At 48.4% G+C, this 16756-nt stretch overlaps 2 protein-coding genes across 11 annotated transcripts in view; both read left to right on the top strand.

Annotated features, from left to right (window-relative positions):
- Positions 1-3748: 3748 nt before the first annotated feature.
- Positions 3749-7411, top strand: LOC122370960 (protein RFT1 homolog). 7 transcript variants are annotated; one of them, XM_043346958.1, is made up of 6 exons: positions 3749-3947; positions 4643-4728; positions 4961-5071; positions 5545-5800; positions 6051-6179; positions 6616-7411. In XM_043346958.1, the coding sequence occupies exons 2-6, from the start codon at positions 4674-4676 to the stop codon at positions 6887-6889; spliced, it is 825 nt and encodes a 274-aa protein (XP_043202893.1). In that variant the 5' UTR covers positions 3749-3947; positions 4643-4673; the 3' UTR covers positions 6890-7411. The 7 variants fall into 7 exon arrangements, with proteins under 7 accessions (XP_043202893.1, XP_043202892.1, XP_043202894.1 ...); XM_043346957.1 differs by having other exon boundaries at positions 3758-3906; positions 4898-5071; XM_043346959.1 differs by having other exon boundaries at positions 3916-3938.
- Positions 7412-8224: 813 nt separating this feature from the next.
- The window catches only part of LOC122370959 (unextended protein-like), a 33022-nt gene continuing 24490 nt past the window's right edge, over positions 8225-16756 (top strand). For 3 of the 4 annotated variants that reach the window (XM_043346953.1, XM_043346952.1, XM_043346951.1), the window contains exon 1: positions 8836-9562. In XM_043346953.1, coding sequence (XP_043202888.1) covers positions 8967-9562 — 596 coding nt within the window. In that variant the 5' untranslated portion in view covers positions 8836-8966. Of the gene's footprint in view, positions 8486-8835; positions 9563-16756 lie in introns of those variants that run through there. The other variant, XM_043346954.1, reaches the window with a different exon arrangement.

Here is a 16756-nt window from a genome sequence, read left to right as displayed (position 1 = left end):
TTACCGAGGTCTCCGTAGGCAGGTATCCGTCTCTGCCTGTGCATAGCTGGCTCAGATCCGTCTGATCTGACCACGTGTTAGCGATAGAGCTGAAAAGGGACACATATGACCATGAGAGAGCTGATCTCACAAGTCACCATTCTCATTGACCTGAGACCTGACGCCTCCCTAATCGATAGGTTGTGTCCTCAGGCATTTTTTTCGGGAGGTAACTAAACTATTGTATATACCACGCTTAACCCGCGAGTTGCTGGGGGGGGGGGGGGCGTTAAACGCCCCCACTTTTTTCGCCGGGCCATAGCATAAAAACGGCGCGCCACAGGCGCGCCAAATTTTGGGTACCTGTAGGGAATTGATCGAAGTTTATTGTGACAAAGTTTCAAAAAATCGGTCGGAAAATTTTTGAGATATCGAGGTTTTAGCGACGTCATGATTTCTGAGTTTTCGACCAAAAACGGCATATGTTCAAAAAATCATATAAAATCACAGAATAGACATACAGACATGCCGTAAACGCCATTAGACTGCCAATACCATGAACAATCAAATGGCTATCTTCGATTATTGATTATCGTTCCGCATTTTCCAAAATCTTGAACTGAATCTTGGCAATTTCTCGTGACTACATCACGACCATGATACATGCATTTCTTAAATTGAACCTTTTTAGCCAAACACGTACACATATGATAAAATGAATGTCACCATCGTGTTCTATGCCCCAAATTACCCATAAAACATGTGTCACAGGCTGCGAATATCAGTTTTTATTTTCGGGGATATGTGCCTGCCCGGTTGACCTGACCTTGACCCTGACCTATGCTTGACTGACCCCTGCATGGAGCTGACACTCTTGTAGGCCTTATATGATGGATTGTGCACCGTTTTGACAGAGTTTATAACGAGAGACGCCCATTGCGAAGTCCTGAAGTCCATGCTACTGAAAGCCCGATTTCAGGTGTTTGACCTGACCTTGACCTGACCTGTGACCTCAAAATTCAACTTTAAAGTACTCATCTGAAGCGTCTCGTCGCGTTCTTTCGTTTGCCGCCTCGTGCGTTTCGCTGCGCCTATTGGTTCTCGAGTTATCGGCTGGGGGCGTTTAACGCCCCTCCCCAGCAAACGGTGGGTGGCGAAATACCCCAGCAACTGCCGGGTTAAATTTACCGTACCCAAGGCCCTAAATACAACCGTACCTAAATTTTGATTTAAGCCGAATCTTTCGCCCCTCCAGCCTGCTCCAGCCACGAACCGCTATCTCGGGTCAGGTCGGGTTAATCACATGATCTCCCCATTATAACTCGATGAGATATAGAGGTACCGCGATAAAAGGCACGGAAACTGCATTTAAGCGCCGCAAATGATCCAATCCTCCCTCCAACACTTATTTATTTTATTTTGAGTTCGTCAGCTCAGGCCCTTAGTTCAGCGGAGTTTGATAGCCGATGTCAAATTTTTGCGTCGAGGTCATTTCATGTCATCGGTACTAGACGGCGCCGTCTCCCGACTAAATTGAAATCGCGACTTTTTTACAGTCGAGAACGGTAACAAAAGATCAGAATCGTTGAATCGAATGATATGCGTGAAGAACATCCTTGACGAGCTTTCTCAAGTTACCGGATTGACCTGACCTTGACCTGAGGTCACTTACCCTCTGATGCGGCGGGACATAGGTACCTATGGCAGGGCGACGGGCGGCGCTAAATCGCTCTCGTGTAAAACGCAGTTCACACTTGCCCGTAAGGTCTGCCGGTGACGGGCCCGACACCGTCAAAACGGCCGAAACCGACGGAGCGAGGTAGGCAGACAACTGAACCAGTGACAACTGAACCAGGGACAACTGAACCAGTAAAACTGAACCAGGGACAACTGAACCAGTGACAACTGAACCAGCGACAACTGAACCAGTGACAACTGAACCAGTGACAACTGAACCAGTGACAACTGAACCAGCGACAACTGAACCAGTGACAACTGAACCAGGGACAACTGAACCAGTGACAACTGAACCAGTGACAACTGAACCAGTATGACAACTGAACCAGTGGACAACTGAACCAGTAGACAACTGAACCAGTGACAACTGAACCAGTGACAACTGAACCAGTGACAACTGAACCAGTGACAACTGAGCCAGTGACAACTGAACCAGTGACAACTGAACCAGTAGACAACTGAACCAGTGACAACTGAACCAGTGACAACTGAGCCAGTGACAACTGAACCAGTGACAACTGAACCAGTGGACAACTAAACCAGTAGACAACTGAACCAGTGACAACTGAACCAGTGGACAACTGAACCAGTAGACAACTGAACCAGTGACAACTGAACCAGTGGACAACTGAACCAGTGGACAACTGAACCAGTGACGACTGAACCAGCGAACAACTGAACCAGTGGACAACTGAACCAGTGGACAACTGAACCAGTGTACAACTGAACCAGTGGACAACTGAACCAGTGGACAACTGAGCCAGTGGACAGCTGAACCAGAAACAATTATAATGTCGTACTGCGCTGTATAGGTATAAGGTAGCGCGTGGCTGGACGGACGGACTGTACCAATCTGCCGGTCTGCCAATTGATCTGTGTCAGTGTCCGTCCGAGAGCCGTACGATGGCTGACAGGGCTGACAGAGCCTGGTGGTCGCGAACTGACCGTTGTTACGCCCACCTGGGACGCCCGAATAGTTAGCAACGTATAAATAATATTCACTTTGATGGCGTAACTCGGGACAGACAGGGCATGTAACGTGGGCTTGGCAGAGTTCAGCCCGCTTGGGCCCAGAGGAATCTCCGGTATATAAATGGATTGACTGCTCGGGCTTACATCGGGCTTGCGCCAAACGTCGCACAGCTAGGGCGTAACTACGGCTGTCCTGAGCTCGCCGAGCGCGCATACCTCCGGCAGAGCATTGGCTTTAGTCGGCGTTTTCGAGTCATACGCCGACTTTCGCCCGACTAAAAATCTCGGGCAAGCCTCACTTCAGCCTGCTTGGGCCCGGAGTAAAATTGCTGGCTGGGCTACTGGTTCAGTTGTGACTGGTTCAATTGTCAATGGTTCAGATGTCTCTGGTTCAGTTGTCACTGGTTCAGTTGTCACTGGTTCAGTTGTCATACTGGTTCAGTTGTCACTGGTTCAGTTGTCACTGGTTCAGTTGTCACTGGTTCAGTTGTCACTGGTTCAGTTGTCCACTGGTTCAGTTGTCCACTGGTTCAGTTGTCCACTGGTTCAGTTGTCCACTGGTTCAGTTGTCCACTGGTTCAGTTGTCTACTGGTTCAGTTGTCCACTGGTTCAGTTGTCCACTGGTTCAGTTGTCACTGGTTCAGTTGTCACTGGTTCAGTTGTCACTGGTTCAGTTGTCACTGGTTCAGTTGTCTACTGGTTCAGTTGTCTACTGGTTCAGTTGTCTACTGGTTCAGTTGTCTACTGGTTCAGTTGTCCACTGGTTCAGTTGTCCACTGGTTCAGTTGTCACTGGTTCAGTTGTCCCTGGTTCAGTTGTCACTGGTTCAGTTGACACTGGTTCAGTTGTCCCTGGTTCAGTTGTCCCTGGTTCAGTTGTCACTGGTTCAGTTGTCCCTGGTTCAGCTGTCACTGGTTCAGTTGTCACTGGTTCAGTTGTCACTGGTTCAGTTGTCCTGGTTCAGTTGTCACTGGTTCAGTTGTCATGGAACCACGGCCGTCAGGTCGACGGGCATGTGGCGTATATATCTTTCCCGAGCGAAAAAAACAAACATTCCAGTTTTTTGGCGCTTTTGTTTCAATTATGGTGGTTCTGTTCGAAGGCTCATACAGATGGTGTTTGCGCAAAATTTCTAACGGAAAATCACCGACTATTTAGTGTCGACAGCTGCATATTAACTTTTTGAACACGCCTCCATCACTGCTTGTTTATTGGCTGTCCGTGGTATTGGGATTTGGGCTGTGTTGCTGTATATACCGTGTGTTGCTGGGTGATTGTGATAATATTCTGATGATTAACCTTTTTATTCAGCGGTAGAGACCCACAAGTTGACTCCATTATAAATATTGTCTCTTTATCATGAAACAGACTCAGAAACCTTGGCATGAATGCTCTCAGGCTCTCAAGAGAATGTTGAAATTCAGGTCTCAAAAGATTAAAATTACAATAATGAAATGTTTCACCTACCTTCCAAGCCATAAACACTCATATTGGTACTGGATGGAACTTAAAATAAAAAAGAGGGGTGGATAATTAGGGGTTTGTAGCACCCCCTGGGATTTTCCACCAATGAAGTAGGTACCTATATGCTGCAGAGACCAGGGCCCTGTTTCACCGTTGATAGCAGCATGCTACTATCAAATTGCGCGAGCTGACGTAATGTGATGAGGTCACACTTATGACGTTTCGTGTAATCTGTGAGCTGCGTTTGGAACAGAGTTGCTGTTTCGTTGAATGCGATGTGTTTGATCGCACGACCGTGAAGCTGTTGGCAGCAATGTTTGATGACATCACACAGATTGACGGCGTCATGGTTTGCTGATGTTTCCGTGGAAACCCAATTTGACACGTGTGATAGCAGCGTGCTGCCATCACCGGTGAAACAGGGCCCAGAATAGCATGGTCTGTGTTGCACATATTGATGCTGAAGCTATACCTACAAATGTCTTTCAGATAACCTACTGAGTGTTCACATTCATCACAAATGCAGTCATTCTCCGGTATATTACATCTGATGTGCTGGGCATCATCAATGTCAGGTATGCACCCTTTACTTTTTTCCTATCATGCATCAGTGATGCATCCAATGTCTGAGTTCCTAAGTAGAACATATGCTATTTTCTCACCAGAACTGTAGTGTGTACTCCATAAGAAAAATGCTAATTTTGCTGAATTTTGCTCTGAATTTGCTGAAAAATGCTGAAGCAGTTGCTGACGGAGGGCGAGCGCTACCTGATGACCGCCTTCCACCTGCTCGACTTCTCCGAGCAGGGCCTGTACGACGTGGTGGCCAACCTGGGCAGCCTGGCGGCCCGCTTCCTCTTTCAGCCAGTCGAGAAGAACGCCTACGTCTACTTCTCGCGCACAGTGGAACGGGGAAAGGTAGGTGGCAACGTGGCTGATTGTGTGGTAGGAGGTGATTGATGTTAGTTTTTTTTTGTGTTTTTTTTTACTGAGGAGTAGTGGCATTTGGTGAAAATATCAGTAACGTTGACCACAGTGTGTCGATGCCCGGTAAGGCGCCGAAAAAGCTGTAAGCACACACTCCTCTGATATTAGCCAATTATACTCGTAGCTACTCTTCATCTCCGCTATAAGTCCTTACTGCCAGTCGTTGTGATCTTCATCTTGGTGTCTTTTTTGTCATTCGGTTTGTTTTATTGCCCAGCTTCTATCCTTCTGGCCATCTCTCCCCTTCTCGCCAGTCACTGGAAGGGGACAGTTTGGCACCTCTCCTCCAGCCGGTGCCTGACAGCTCCCTCCCCCTCCAGCCGGTGTCTGCGGTGGCGGGCCGGGCCGGGTGCTACACGACCTACTCCGCGCTATGAGTCTGACCCTACCCCCTCTCCCTGCAGCCGGTGTCTGCCGCGGCGGGCCGGGTTCTGCACGACCTGCTGCGCGCCATGAGCCTGCTCGGTCTGGTTGCCGTCACGTTCGGCTGGAGCTACCCCCCCCCCCCCTGCTGCTGCGGCTGTACGGCGGCGCCCTGCTGGCCGCCGGTCCGGCCGTCAGTTTGCTGCGCGCCCAGTGCGCCTACGTGCTCCTACTGGCGGTGAACGGAGTGCTGGAGTGCTACACGTTCGCGGTGATGCGCCAGGAACAGATCAATGGGTAAGTGCCGTGGAGGGTTTATGGAAAGCAGTCGGGAAATGGTCGGTGGCTTAGTAAGGAGTGAGGTAAATTAGTCGGTAGAGGCTGAGCGGATTAGGAAATGACGTTCTCATGTTGGTTTTTGTTGTTAGACTGCCTTTTGCGGCTAAAGGCGAAGTAGAAAGGCTGGCCAGTTGTGTCGATAAAGTGAAGCTAGGAACGCTACTATCGGGCGCTTTGACAGGTGTTGTGGCGTTTTCCGGTGTTTCAGGTATAACCGGAAGATGGTGCTGCTATCTGTGATATTCGTCATCTCGACAGGGATCTTTACTAGGCTATTCGGCGGGGTTGGATTTATCCTCGCCAACTGCGTCAATATGCTGACCAGGATATACGTTTGGTGAGTTTTTGTGTTTTTGAATAGATTTGATTTGTCCTAATTGGTCTAATTATTTACATCATTATCCAATCTGTCATGGATAGTCAATATCACGCTTTATCGCCGATCTCGATATACTTGGATCTCGTTACTTCACCCGTCCACGACTGATACGAATGTCTGCTGTCCCCAATAGTGTCCTGCACCCCTCTCAATTGTCATCCCGTCCCCTCCCCGTATGCTGCTGGTTCCCGATACAGTGCCCCGTGCCACTCTCAACCATCATGTCTTCGTCCCATTTTCTGCTGCTGCTGCCCGCTCGCCCCGTCCAGTGTGTTGCTGGCGCTTGATGCAGTGTCCCGTACCCCTTTCACCCTGTCCCCACCCCGTGTGTCGCTGATGCCCGATACAGTGTCCCGTACCTCTCTCACCCTGTCCCCGCCCCGTGTGTCGCCAGTTACCGGTTCGTGGCCGGTCTGCCGCTGGAGCCGGCGGTGTCCGTGCCGCCGCTACTCGGTCTCCGCCCGCCGCCCGCCGTGGCTGCCGCGCTGGTGACCGCCGGCCTGCTGGCAGCCGGCTCCGAGAGCTGGCTGTACCCCAGCTCCGCCGCCGCCCATGTGGCTGTGGGCGCGCTCTGTGGGGCCGCCGTGGTGGCCGCGGCGGTGTACAGCGAGCTCCGCCTCCTCCAGGCGGTCAGGGAGCGGGTCGGGGATAAACTGAAGCGCAGCTAGCGGGGAGTGCTACTCACATGGTCATGCAGGGAATAGGTTTGTTTTGTTGTGATATTTATGTGCATTTTGGGTTGAATATACACCGTGCCTGTAAGTAGAGTGGATGTATCAATTTTAAGACTAGTGCGACTGCAGGGGGCGTTGTGGCTATCGCCCATTTGAGAGCTGGACAGTGCTTGAAAGCAACTTCCTACCCATGAATTTTGGCATTCAGATCCTAATTATAGCCATCTGTGATGAACGATGCAGGGGATGCAGAAAATCGATGCAGAAAATCGTGGCCGGTTAGCGTCTGGTGGGGCTTGTAGGCTAATGATGGGCACGACCGGGTGCTGTATGCTATATGTGGTGACAGCAGCGTTCCTGAGCGTCAGGTGTATCTCTTGCTCTGAAGTCCAGAAGTCCTTATCGTTCTTGTGCATTCACTTTGTCAGTGCCTGATGTCAGTGTCAGTGTTTGTCAGTGTTTCATTCTGTAGCAGACATGCAGTCATATTTGGTTAAATAGAACCTTGCAGTCTGAGGCAGTCTTTTCATTACAGTACCTCATTACAGCGTCTCATTCATTACAGTTCAATATTTAGAAATGCAAGACATTGGGGCCGATCGGGCATAGAAATACAAAACAACAGTATACGCTCGCTGGCTATTATTCTGAGACTCAGCATTGAACCTGCCATCACTACAATACAGGAGGCGACAGGTGTAGAGGTGATGTCATAGGTACTCATTTATCAAGTTCAAGTTCTGCTGACTTGACCCACAAGTTGACTCCATTATAAATATTGTCTCTTTATCATGAAACAGACTCAGAAACCTTGGCATGAATGCTCTCAGGCTCTCAAGAGAATGTTGAAATTCATGTCTCAAAAGATTAAAATTACAATAATGAAATGTTTCACCTACCTTCCATTGCCATAAACACTCATACTGGTACTGGATGGAACTTAAAATAAAAAAACAGGGGTGGATAATTAGGGGTTTGTAGCACCCCCTGGGATTTTTAGAATTATCTACCGCTGAATAAAAAGGTTAATCATCAAAATATTATCACAATCACCCAGCAAAACACACGGTATATACACTATACAGCAACACAGCCCAATACAACAGACAGCCAATAAACAAGCAGTGATGGAGGCGTGTTCAAAAAGGTAATATGCAGCTGTCGACACTAAATAGTCGGTGATTTCCCGTAAGAAATTTTGCGCAAACACCATCTGTATGAGCCTTCGAACAGAACCACCACAATTGAAACAAAAGCGCCAAAAAACTGGAATGTTTGTTTTTTTCGCTCGGGAAAGATATATACGCGGGCATGTGTGAACCGGCAGCGTTTGACGGCCGGCAACAGCTGACTGCGCCGGCGCCGGACCTGACGGCCGTCGCTTTGGAAAGTTCAGCAATGTTCAACTTTTGACGGTGACGGGCCCGTCGGTTTGAATGTCTGCGTGTTGGAGGAAGAGGAAAAGGAACGTTATCATGCAGCATGAAGCTTAAATGCATTTTTAAGATAATTGATATCATTTTCTATCCATTTGTCGAGAAGAAAGTGTTTATTACGGCACGATATCTTGAGATTCGCTCCCTGCTTTAAGTAAGCGAACCGATGTGTCTTTCGTTAAAATAAAATTGCAGCATTGTTTGACATAAAAATGTAAAAGCGTGGTATTTTATTTCTGTAATTCAAAGAATATTTTTAACTTCTCGGCTTCTACCCCCCCCCCCCATCCCCTTCCCCCATCTGCGTCCATCTCGAAAATGGTGCGCCATTTCTGTCACAACATGTGGCAGCCAATGGGAGCTACCAAATCTCAACTTTCGTTTGACGGGCTGCAGGCCGTCAGGTCGACGGTGACGGGCCCGACACCGACAGACTGACGGTCATGTGTGAACTGCGTTTAACCATTTTCAAAGAAGCCATTAACCAACTACCGGACCGGACTCCGAAATGTGTCCCGTTTGAGCCAAGGTCATCCGATAGGCCCCGTGTGTAGGTACCCCAGCGGCCAGCCCCGCCCCCTTTCCGTCCGTCAGTTGTCTGCTCTCGCGCCTGCGCACTGCTCTCCGGCCAGCTGATGCTGCTCCCGGCGCCGGAGCTCAGTGGCTCAGTGACAGTTATGGCGCTGACGGGTCAGGTCTGCTCCCGCGCGGTCACAGGAGCGATCGGCATAGGATTGTTACGTGGGTTTTTGTATTTTGTGGTCGTAGGGAGCGCGTGCGGTAGGGTACTCAGTGATGAATCATTGTCAGAAGCAGTTTTTGGAGCACGGGATGAACAGGTCAGAGAGGTCGAGCATCACCAACTCGGTACGGATGACCTTGACCTGGGACCTGACATCGACATCAGACTCTTTGCTGAGGAGTTTGCTGCACCGAAATTTCGTCAGCTAGCATTGACTGAAAGTGTGAAGAACAAAGGAGAAATTTGTTCAGTAAGTGAGCTTCAATCTGTGCCAGTGAGAACTCATGGTGTATTTGGAAATGCTTCCTCTGGTGATGTGAGAAATGGACAGGGAATGGTGGTTGGACGAAGTGGCTGCACAACATCATATCACTTGTGTGCATGGGAGGCAGACAGCGAGAAAGGACATTTAGACTGGATTCATCTTGGAAAACATTCCGTCATTGACATAGGACATCTGTGCAGCAGCGATGACCTCGACAGTTCAAGGTGCGTGGCATTGTTTATTCACTTTTTCAGTCGGGCACACTGTGGTATTTCCGATCCATTTATGGAAACGTTTCCATTTTTGGAACAATGTTCCAAAAATGGATACGCCGTTTCCAAAAATAGAAACGGTCTGTTCCATAAATGGAGACGCTGTGTGCATCGCTACCTTTAAAGCAAACTGGGCATTGATTGGTGCAATTTGGCATGCGCAGGATGCCACCAATCGACAGCCAGCATTCTAGTTTATGTTCCTGTTCTCCGACTTTCCGATCAAAAAACCGAAAGTTGACGAACGAGGCGATGCTTATAACATGTTGACGTGATAAAAAAATTCACACGTTTTTCTAATAGAAAATAATAACATTTATGAATGTTTTGAACAAAAAATAACGTTTTTAACAGACTACTGAAAGACTGGCCCATTGATTGGAACAACCACATCACCGGGAACTTCAAATTTTCATTCATTTTCACGCTGCATTTTCCGGTGTACCAGCGGCCTGGTGGTCGTCAATCTTTGATTAAATCGGATTAAATCGCATGAAAGTTGTTGCAAAGCCCTATTTGGAGACTTAAGTGGGCATTTTATGATATTTCAAATGTGCTGAATGTGATCGTAGGCTCGGATCAATGTAAATATCCGTGCAAATACGCAAAAAGCAGGATGGAAATAAGGTCTGCACCGTCGTCACGCCAAATACCGTTGTATTCTGACGATGAATGTATTCATTCTAGTTCATGTGTAACATTGATATTAATTTTATATATTGAGATGATATCTACGCTTTATGTATTGCCCACTTTGGACCACATCTGTCCAGTAGTTTCTAGGAAATCTTAGTTTTAGTTGACTTTTGAATGTGCTCAAGTTGCGGCGCGTAATTTATTATTATCGAACCTGACGTCCAAGGTAACTGCCGAGTGCCGAGATGCTAAACCAGTCCCAAAACATCAAATTTTCAGTTGCATGTGAATTTTAAAAACACATTTAAGCTAAGTTTGCACACATTTGAACTTCAGCGTTTCTATTTTTGGAACATCGGCGTTTCCATTTTTGGAAACTAAGTCTCCATAAATGGATACGATTCAGGAGCATTTTAAAGACGTGAATTTGAATGCGTACGACAGCTTTCCATGCAAGAAGACAAGTGCTTATGGTGTATCTGAGGTTGTTTTACGCGAAACAGTTGTTATACATCAAATCCAGCCACCCTTGGCAAGAAAGTATGTGCGGACATGTTAGCGTTTCTATTTATGGAACGAGCGTTTCCATTTTTGGAACAGAAGAGTAGTCAAAATTGGAAACGTTTCCAATAATAGAAACGTCTCCATAAATGAATCGGAGATACCACAGTGCGCCCGACTGTTTTGGAACGGCATAGGTGAGCTAGGCTACTTTATATGGTGCCTATCAACTGATATGAGTGTATGTTGTGCATGCTGTAGGCATTAACTTTGCAGCATTTTCAGGACTGACCAGGAATTTGAATAGCCTTACCTTGTTCTTACCTACATATCTCATCCAACAAGCCATTTATTATTTGGAATTAAGCTCAGTGAAGTATCTGGTTTCAAAGGACAACTAAGATATATTGACCTACTTATTGAATTTAAGATAATAAAATGATTATGCACTGTTTTCATTCATTTGACAGCTGTTATCTATAGCTATACCTTTGCACCTTTGTTTGGAATCACATGGCCCTTCCAGCTTACAGGCATCCTTTAAGATTGCCCTGTAAGATTGTGCAGCATGACTCCTGATATCAAATGTTTCAGATAGGTAACCAACATAGGGGCTGGATTTCATATTGTGCTAAAAGGTTTGAACTCTGTAATTGTAGTACAAATTGTGGATTGCTGGAAAGATGTAAGCACTTACTCCTAAGCATATCTTTGAAACAAGCTGGAGGATTTCTAGAGGATGACTGGAGGACTTATCAACCTGAGACCTTCTAGAGGAGTATTGAAAGCTGGGACCATTGCCCCTTCAGGCAGACCAGTTGCAGTTTGCTGGAACAGTACCTCTGGGAATGTGAGACTTCTGTCACTGAGTCAGCTGGAAGGTATCATTTTGGCAATGGCTGCTGTACAGAGCTGTGGCCATATGATCTCTTTGACCTGAGCTCAATTCAAATGGTAGAATACACCATGACCCGTGACCGGAATCATGGAATGTGCCTACCACTAGTAAAAAAGGTCAGTTGCCTCAATCAAGATCTGATAGTGTCAATCCGACTATGTCAGACTATGTCAAGTCCTGTCCCCAGATGTCATGCATTTTTGTGATCCACTGGGAAGGCTTCCCTCCAAGACCTTATTGTACTACCCACAATCAGTTGGTGATTGGACAATGGACAATGCAGAGAGTTAGACAGGAAATGTCAGAGAGGAAACCCTGATTGATTGAGCAGTTTTACCATAAGGCCTAGAAGGTGTTAATGAATTGGAGAAAAGTGCTGGGGAAAGTATCTGTGGATGGTACAGCTCTTCTAAGTACCTACCCCTGCCGGCCCCATCAGTTTTCCACACATACTTTGGCCAAAGTGTGTGTGGGGGGGGGGGGTAGGGGGGGGGGGATTACGATCCCTCGCCGTTTCGTTCATAATTGAGCTCTTGCTTCACGGGCTGATTTAGCGGGTTGGCAGTGTGGCAGTGGCAGAGGCACGGCTAATGGTATCAATTACATTTCATGTCAATTACTGTTGACCTGCGAAAATGGCGATGTCAGGGGAACGACCAAAAGGGCGGTTTCTCTTCTCGTTTCTCGTCAATATCTTGGGCGAAAAATTATGCAGAAGAACTACCTATTTTGGTATCATTGCGCCTGTCATGTCAAGGCGCTTCCAAAATAAAATGTAGTTTTTGTAGGTCGATTTACTCTGGCCGAACTGTATCGGTTTTCTGCAATCGACCCGTAGGAGGATTGGATGAGGTGGTGGACCTCCTCGGCGTTTCGCCCCTAATTGAGCTGGAGGCGAGAGTCTCGCGGAAATAACTACAGTGCGGGCGCGCCGTTATGAGACGCAGCGACTGGTACCCAATTATAAGGTATCGGTTAACCGATGACCTCTGAGGCCGGGCAGGGGCCGGTGGTAGTTGCAGGGGCTCGGTTTTTAGTGAACAACTTCGCTAAAAATAGTCACAGAGCCGCAATTTTGGGACAGTCGTGTTTGTCATGACCATGCGCGTCGAATGATGTGTTGTTTGGTTAGGACAGGTCAGCTTAGGGTGTTGACCTCAGGTCAAGGTCCGACCACAGTGGAGACTGTGGCAAGGTCACAGTCTCCCAGATCATGGAGCTGGTCGAAGGAGGTCATATCGCATATCATTTGATTCGACAGGTCTTCCTGAATCTAGTGGTGGCCTTGTCCACTCGCCAGCCCAATTTGATCGAGCTGCCGACGAAAAACTCCGATGACCTGAGTGGCGTACTACACGTGACGTTACTAAGGTCAACAATGCAAAGGGTACTTAGTTAAAGGCTACTTACTTAAAGGTTAAAGGTACTATCAGGTTAAACAATAATTGCATGAAATCACGATTTCATCTGCTTTTGAGAGTTTTCTATCATTTTAACCCCCCCCCCTCCCAAAAAAAAAAGAATAGTCATTTTCATATTTCATTTTCCTCCATGGCTTATAAATGTAATGGTGAGGTAACGTGATCTAATTTAAAGGTCACCATTAGACCCGTTTGAAAGAACGTCAAAAATAATGGCGAAATTAATTCCGTCAGTTATTAAGTCAGGTCTAAGGTCAGGTCGCCGGAGGCCATCGAAGGTCAAATTTTGTCAATACCCAGGTCAAATTTCGACAATTTTCGACAAACTGGCGTATAATTCGAAAACGGATGCAGCTACAAAGCCCCAGGAAAGCGCATTTGATAACCCTGTTAACGCTCTTTCTGTGCACTGGCTTTAGATTTGACCACAAAGGTCAACGGTTTCGCCTGCAGAGTGCAAAAACTGCCAAAGTTGAAACATATTATTGTTGCTGAAACGCTTTTTCTGCAATAACTTTGGATTCAAAGCTTGCACGAGCTCACTTTTACCGGCATCGTGTTCCTCTCGTCAAGACGCGTCGAATGAACTATACTTTGCCCTTGAAAAGTCAACTTGAAAATTTGACCGCAGATCAAGGTCATGACCTGACTGGAAAAGGTCGTGTTGGATATCAATCGATCCGTATCGTCAAGCTGAACATATCTAAGGTATTTTCATCGCTCTAACATGCCTCTATCAAAAGTTATTTGCGAAAAAAACTGTTGCATAGGTACCTTTTGTAGCCTGAGATGACCTAAGGGACATCAGGAGCGGTCACGGGTGCATTTTCCGGTTCAGTGTGTTATGTTTACTTGGAAGTCGGTGTTTGAGAGTGTTTAGAATGACGTGCGTCCAAAAGAGGCGCCTTTCAATTTTATCTCAATGATCCTCGTTCGGAGTCTCTCGAACGAGGAAGATTCTACGTCGTCCGGCCAATCCCGTTCAAGGTCATTGGGGGCTAGGCTGCGGTTATGGAAAGGAATTGGCCGGATGACTTAGAATCTTCGACTTTGTCGTCCAAGAGACTCCGAACGCGGGGTCAACCTTAGGTCACCGATCTCGAAGTTCTGTGATGGACTCCGCGCTCGATTTCTCTCGGAGCTATAGTTTGGCCGAAAAACGAGTACAGCTATGTGTACGTGTTGTCACGCGAGACGCGACACAGCGATTGATATCGAATTCAGGTAAACCAGTAAACGAGAGAAGCCAATGATGCGAGTGGTATGTTCCTTGTGTGATTGGTGAATGACCTCGACAAATCTGTTTGCAGGCTACCAATTTTAGCATTATGACTTTTGTCGTACTCGTGTCGATCCAATTTTTTTTCTTCTTCCTCTCCTGAAGGCAGGATGTCGGGAGCCATTGTTCATAACGGTGCCGCCCGACGCGCGCGTATACCAGCCGTCCAGAACACCAGCCGCGGGTGTGACCCGCCCAGCGCCGTCTGCGCCGTCTGTCCTATGTCCCGCGCTGACTCCTGGCCTGGTCTGGGACGGCCTCGCACCTGCGTCCCGTCCTGTCCGGGCGCCCTGTCCTGTCGCCTGTTACGCGCTGTTTCCGCGCCTGGTCCCGTGTCACGCGCCGGGTGCGGGCGGTGGCTGCGGTCGGCCGTATCCGGCGTGTGCTCCCTGTGAGACGGCCCGGTCCGGCCCGGTCGGTCGGTCTGTGCAGGTATATAGGACAGGCGCCGGCCGGCCGGACGCCTGTACCGGGGGACACGGCGCCCGCCAAGGCCTTTCTCTCCGCCCCGTGTCGCCTGTCCTCGGCTCGGTACGCGTTACCCAACCGCCACGTGCCCCCTGTCGCCGCCTGTGGCCGCGCCGCTCGGCGCTGCTGTCAGATCGCCCCGAATGGAGCGAATCAGACCGGAGATCGGGAAATAGCGATGCGTATTGGCCACCTGTGGTCAGGTCAGAGCGCGGGCCTACATATCAGTAAGCACAGATAACAGTAGTACTGGATTGGAAACAGAATATTGGCAGTTGCAGTAAGAGGCCGAATGTTTTTATGCGACGGCGCCAAAATGAGATTCTCGCGTGCTGCTGGGTGGATCATTTGTATGTTGTGTATTGCAAGAAATCGTCATTTTTGTGTTTTGTCGTTTACATTTAAAATCGAAGCTACCAATGTTACTTTCATTTGCTTAAAAAATTAAAGTATTTCACTTTTAATTTGGTTATTTAGAGGGCACAATGCGTGGTGTTTTCTTTTGAAAACAAAGTGTGGTGCAAAGCCTCACATACGTATAGATACATCAACAATGGAGGAGGGGAATGAGCGGTAAAAAACTGCCGTTCTGGCTACAACCCAACGAACCAAGAGGAACAAAAGATTAAAACAGGAGATGTCTCACATGCCACCTATTCGCTTTTCTCACCGAAACATCTCTACGGGCTCAGTGAGTTGGCGCCATGGGTCGCCGTGACCGGGCTGAGTGAAATCAGGACTATTCCGCTGCATGTGTGAGCTGCATTTCAGAAAGGAAGATTTCGAAGATGATCGGTCATTTCTCACCGGCATACAGAGACAGCGCCGTCGGCTCAAGAGCGGCGCAGTCCTGTCAGTATTGACCAGCGTGGATTACGCGATGCCCCCTGTGCACGAGCGGCCAGCAAAACTAGCCGTGGCATCCGCACGCCACTCACACCAGAAGCAGGTTAGGAAGGACCAGACCGATGCGTTCTTCACGAATGACAATGTCAGCTATCAGGTGGCAACTACAACTGGCCGAGTGTCCGACAGTTCCTGGAGAATGAGGCGGTACTCCGAAGTCGAACTAAGGGCCTCAGATGGTGGTCACTGGTCACGTTTCAGCCCCGCCGACGCCTCCGCTCGAGTGGCACCATCAGCATCACAGCAGGAGCGACAGCAGGATGGTGCTCTTGTCATCCAGGAGCCAGTGGCCGCGGTGGCGAAATCCACTGAAATGGAGGACCTGGATGACAGCGCCAAGGCCTCCCTGGGACACAGCTCTGGCGCCTTGGCACGCTCGGCCACCAGGCGTAACAAGTACGGTGCCTCCGCCAGCCTGCTGATCTATCTTGGGGCTACGCCGCTAGAGTACGACTGGAGAAAGACGAGGAAGACATCGACCTCACCGTGAGGATCTGCCATATTTGGAGGCAGCTGCCGAAGACGGAAGCTAACAGGAACCAGCTGCTGGTCTGCGATCAACCAAGAAGTGACGAAGATAGTCGTAAACCGGGATGTCGAACTGACCGGAAGTCGTTTGCAATGATAGCCACGACGTCCTTAGGAGCCTCCTTCCAGAGATGTATGCGACGGTTTTCAATCTATTTGCTGGAAAGTGTGGAAACATGGTAACTGATAAGTGAGGCAGACACTCAAGACAGTGCTGTCCATCGAAAGTCAGGAAGCAGACACCCCAGCGGCAATCGGGTTGCACCCCAGGTGCAACCCGATCGAGGAGCGACAAGAGGCCAAAGCTCAACAGGGTCAAGAAGATGTAAGGCGGGGAAGTAAGATCGCTGATGAAATTGGGAGGGCAGGCGAGGCGAAGTGACACTTGAAGGGGTGTTTTGTGACGTTGGTTTGAATTGTGACGTTTGGATGGTTCGTTGTGACAGGACTGGTGTCGATTAGAATGTAAATAAAGAGATCAAACTCCCATGTACAATAACTTTTTGTGG

Source organism: Amphibalanus amphitrite, unplaced genomic scaffold (genome assembly GCF_019059575.1).
Source record: "Amphibalanus amphitrite isolate SeventyFive unplaced genomic scaffold, NRLGWU_Aamphi_draft 001190F_arrow, whole genome shotgun sequence".
NCBI lineage: Eukaryota > Metazoa > Arthropoda > Thecostraca > Balanomorpha > Balanidae > Amphibalanus > Amphibalanus amphitrite.
Note: the sequence above shows the minus strand (reverse complement) of the source record. Positions and strands in the feature narration are given on the sequence as shown.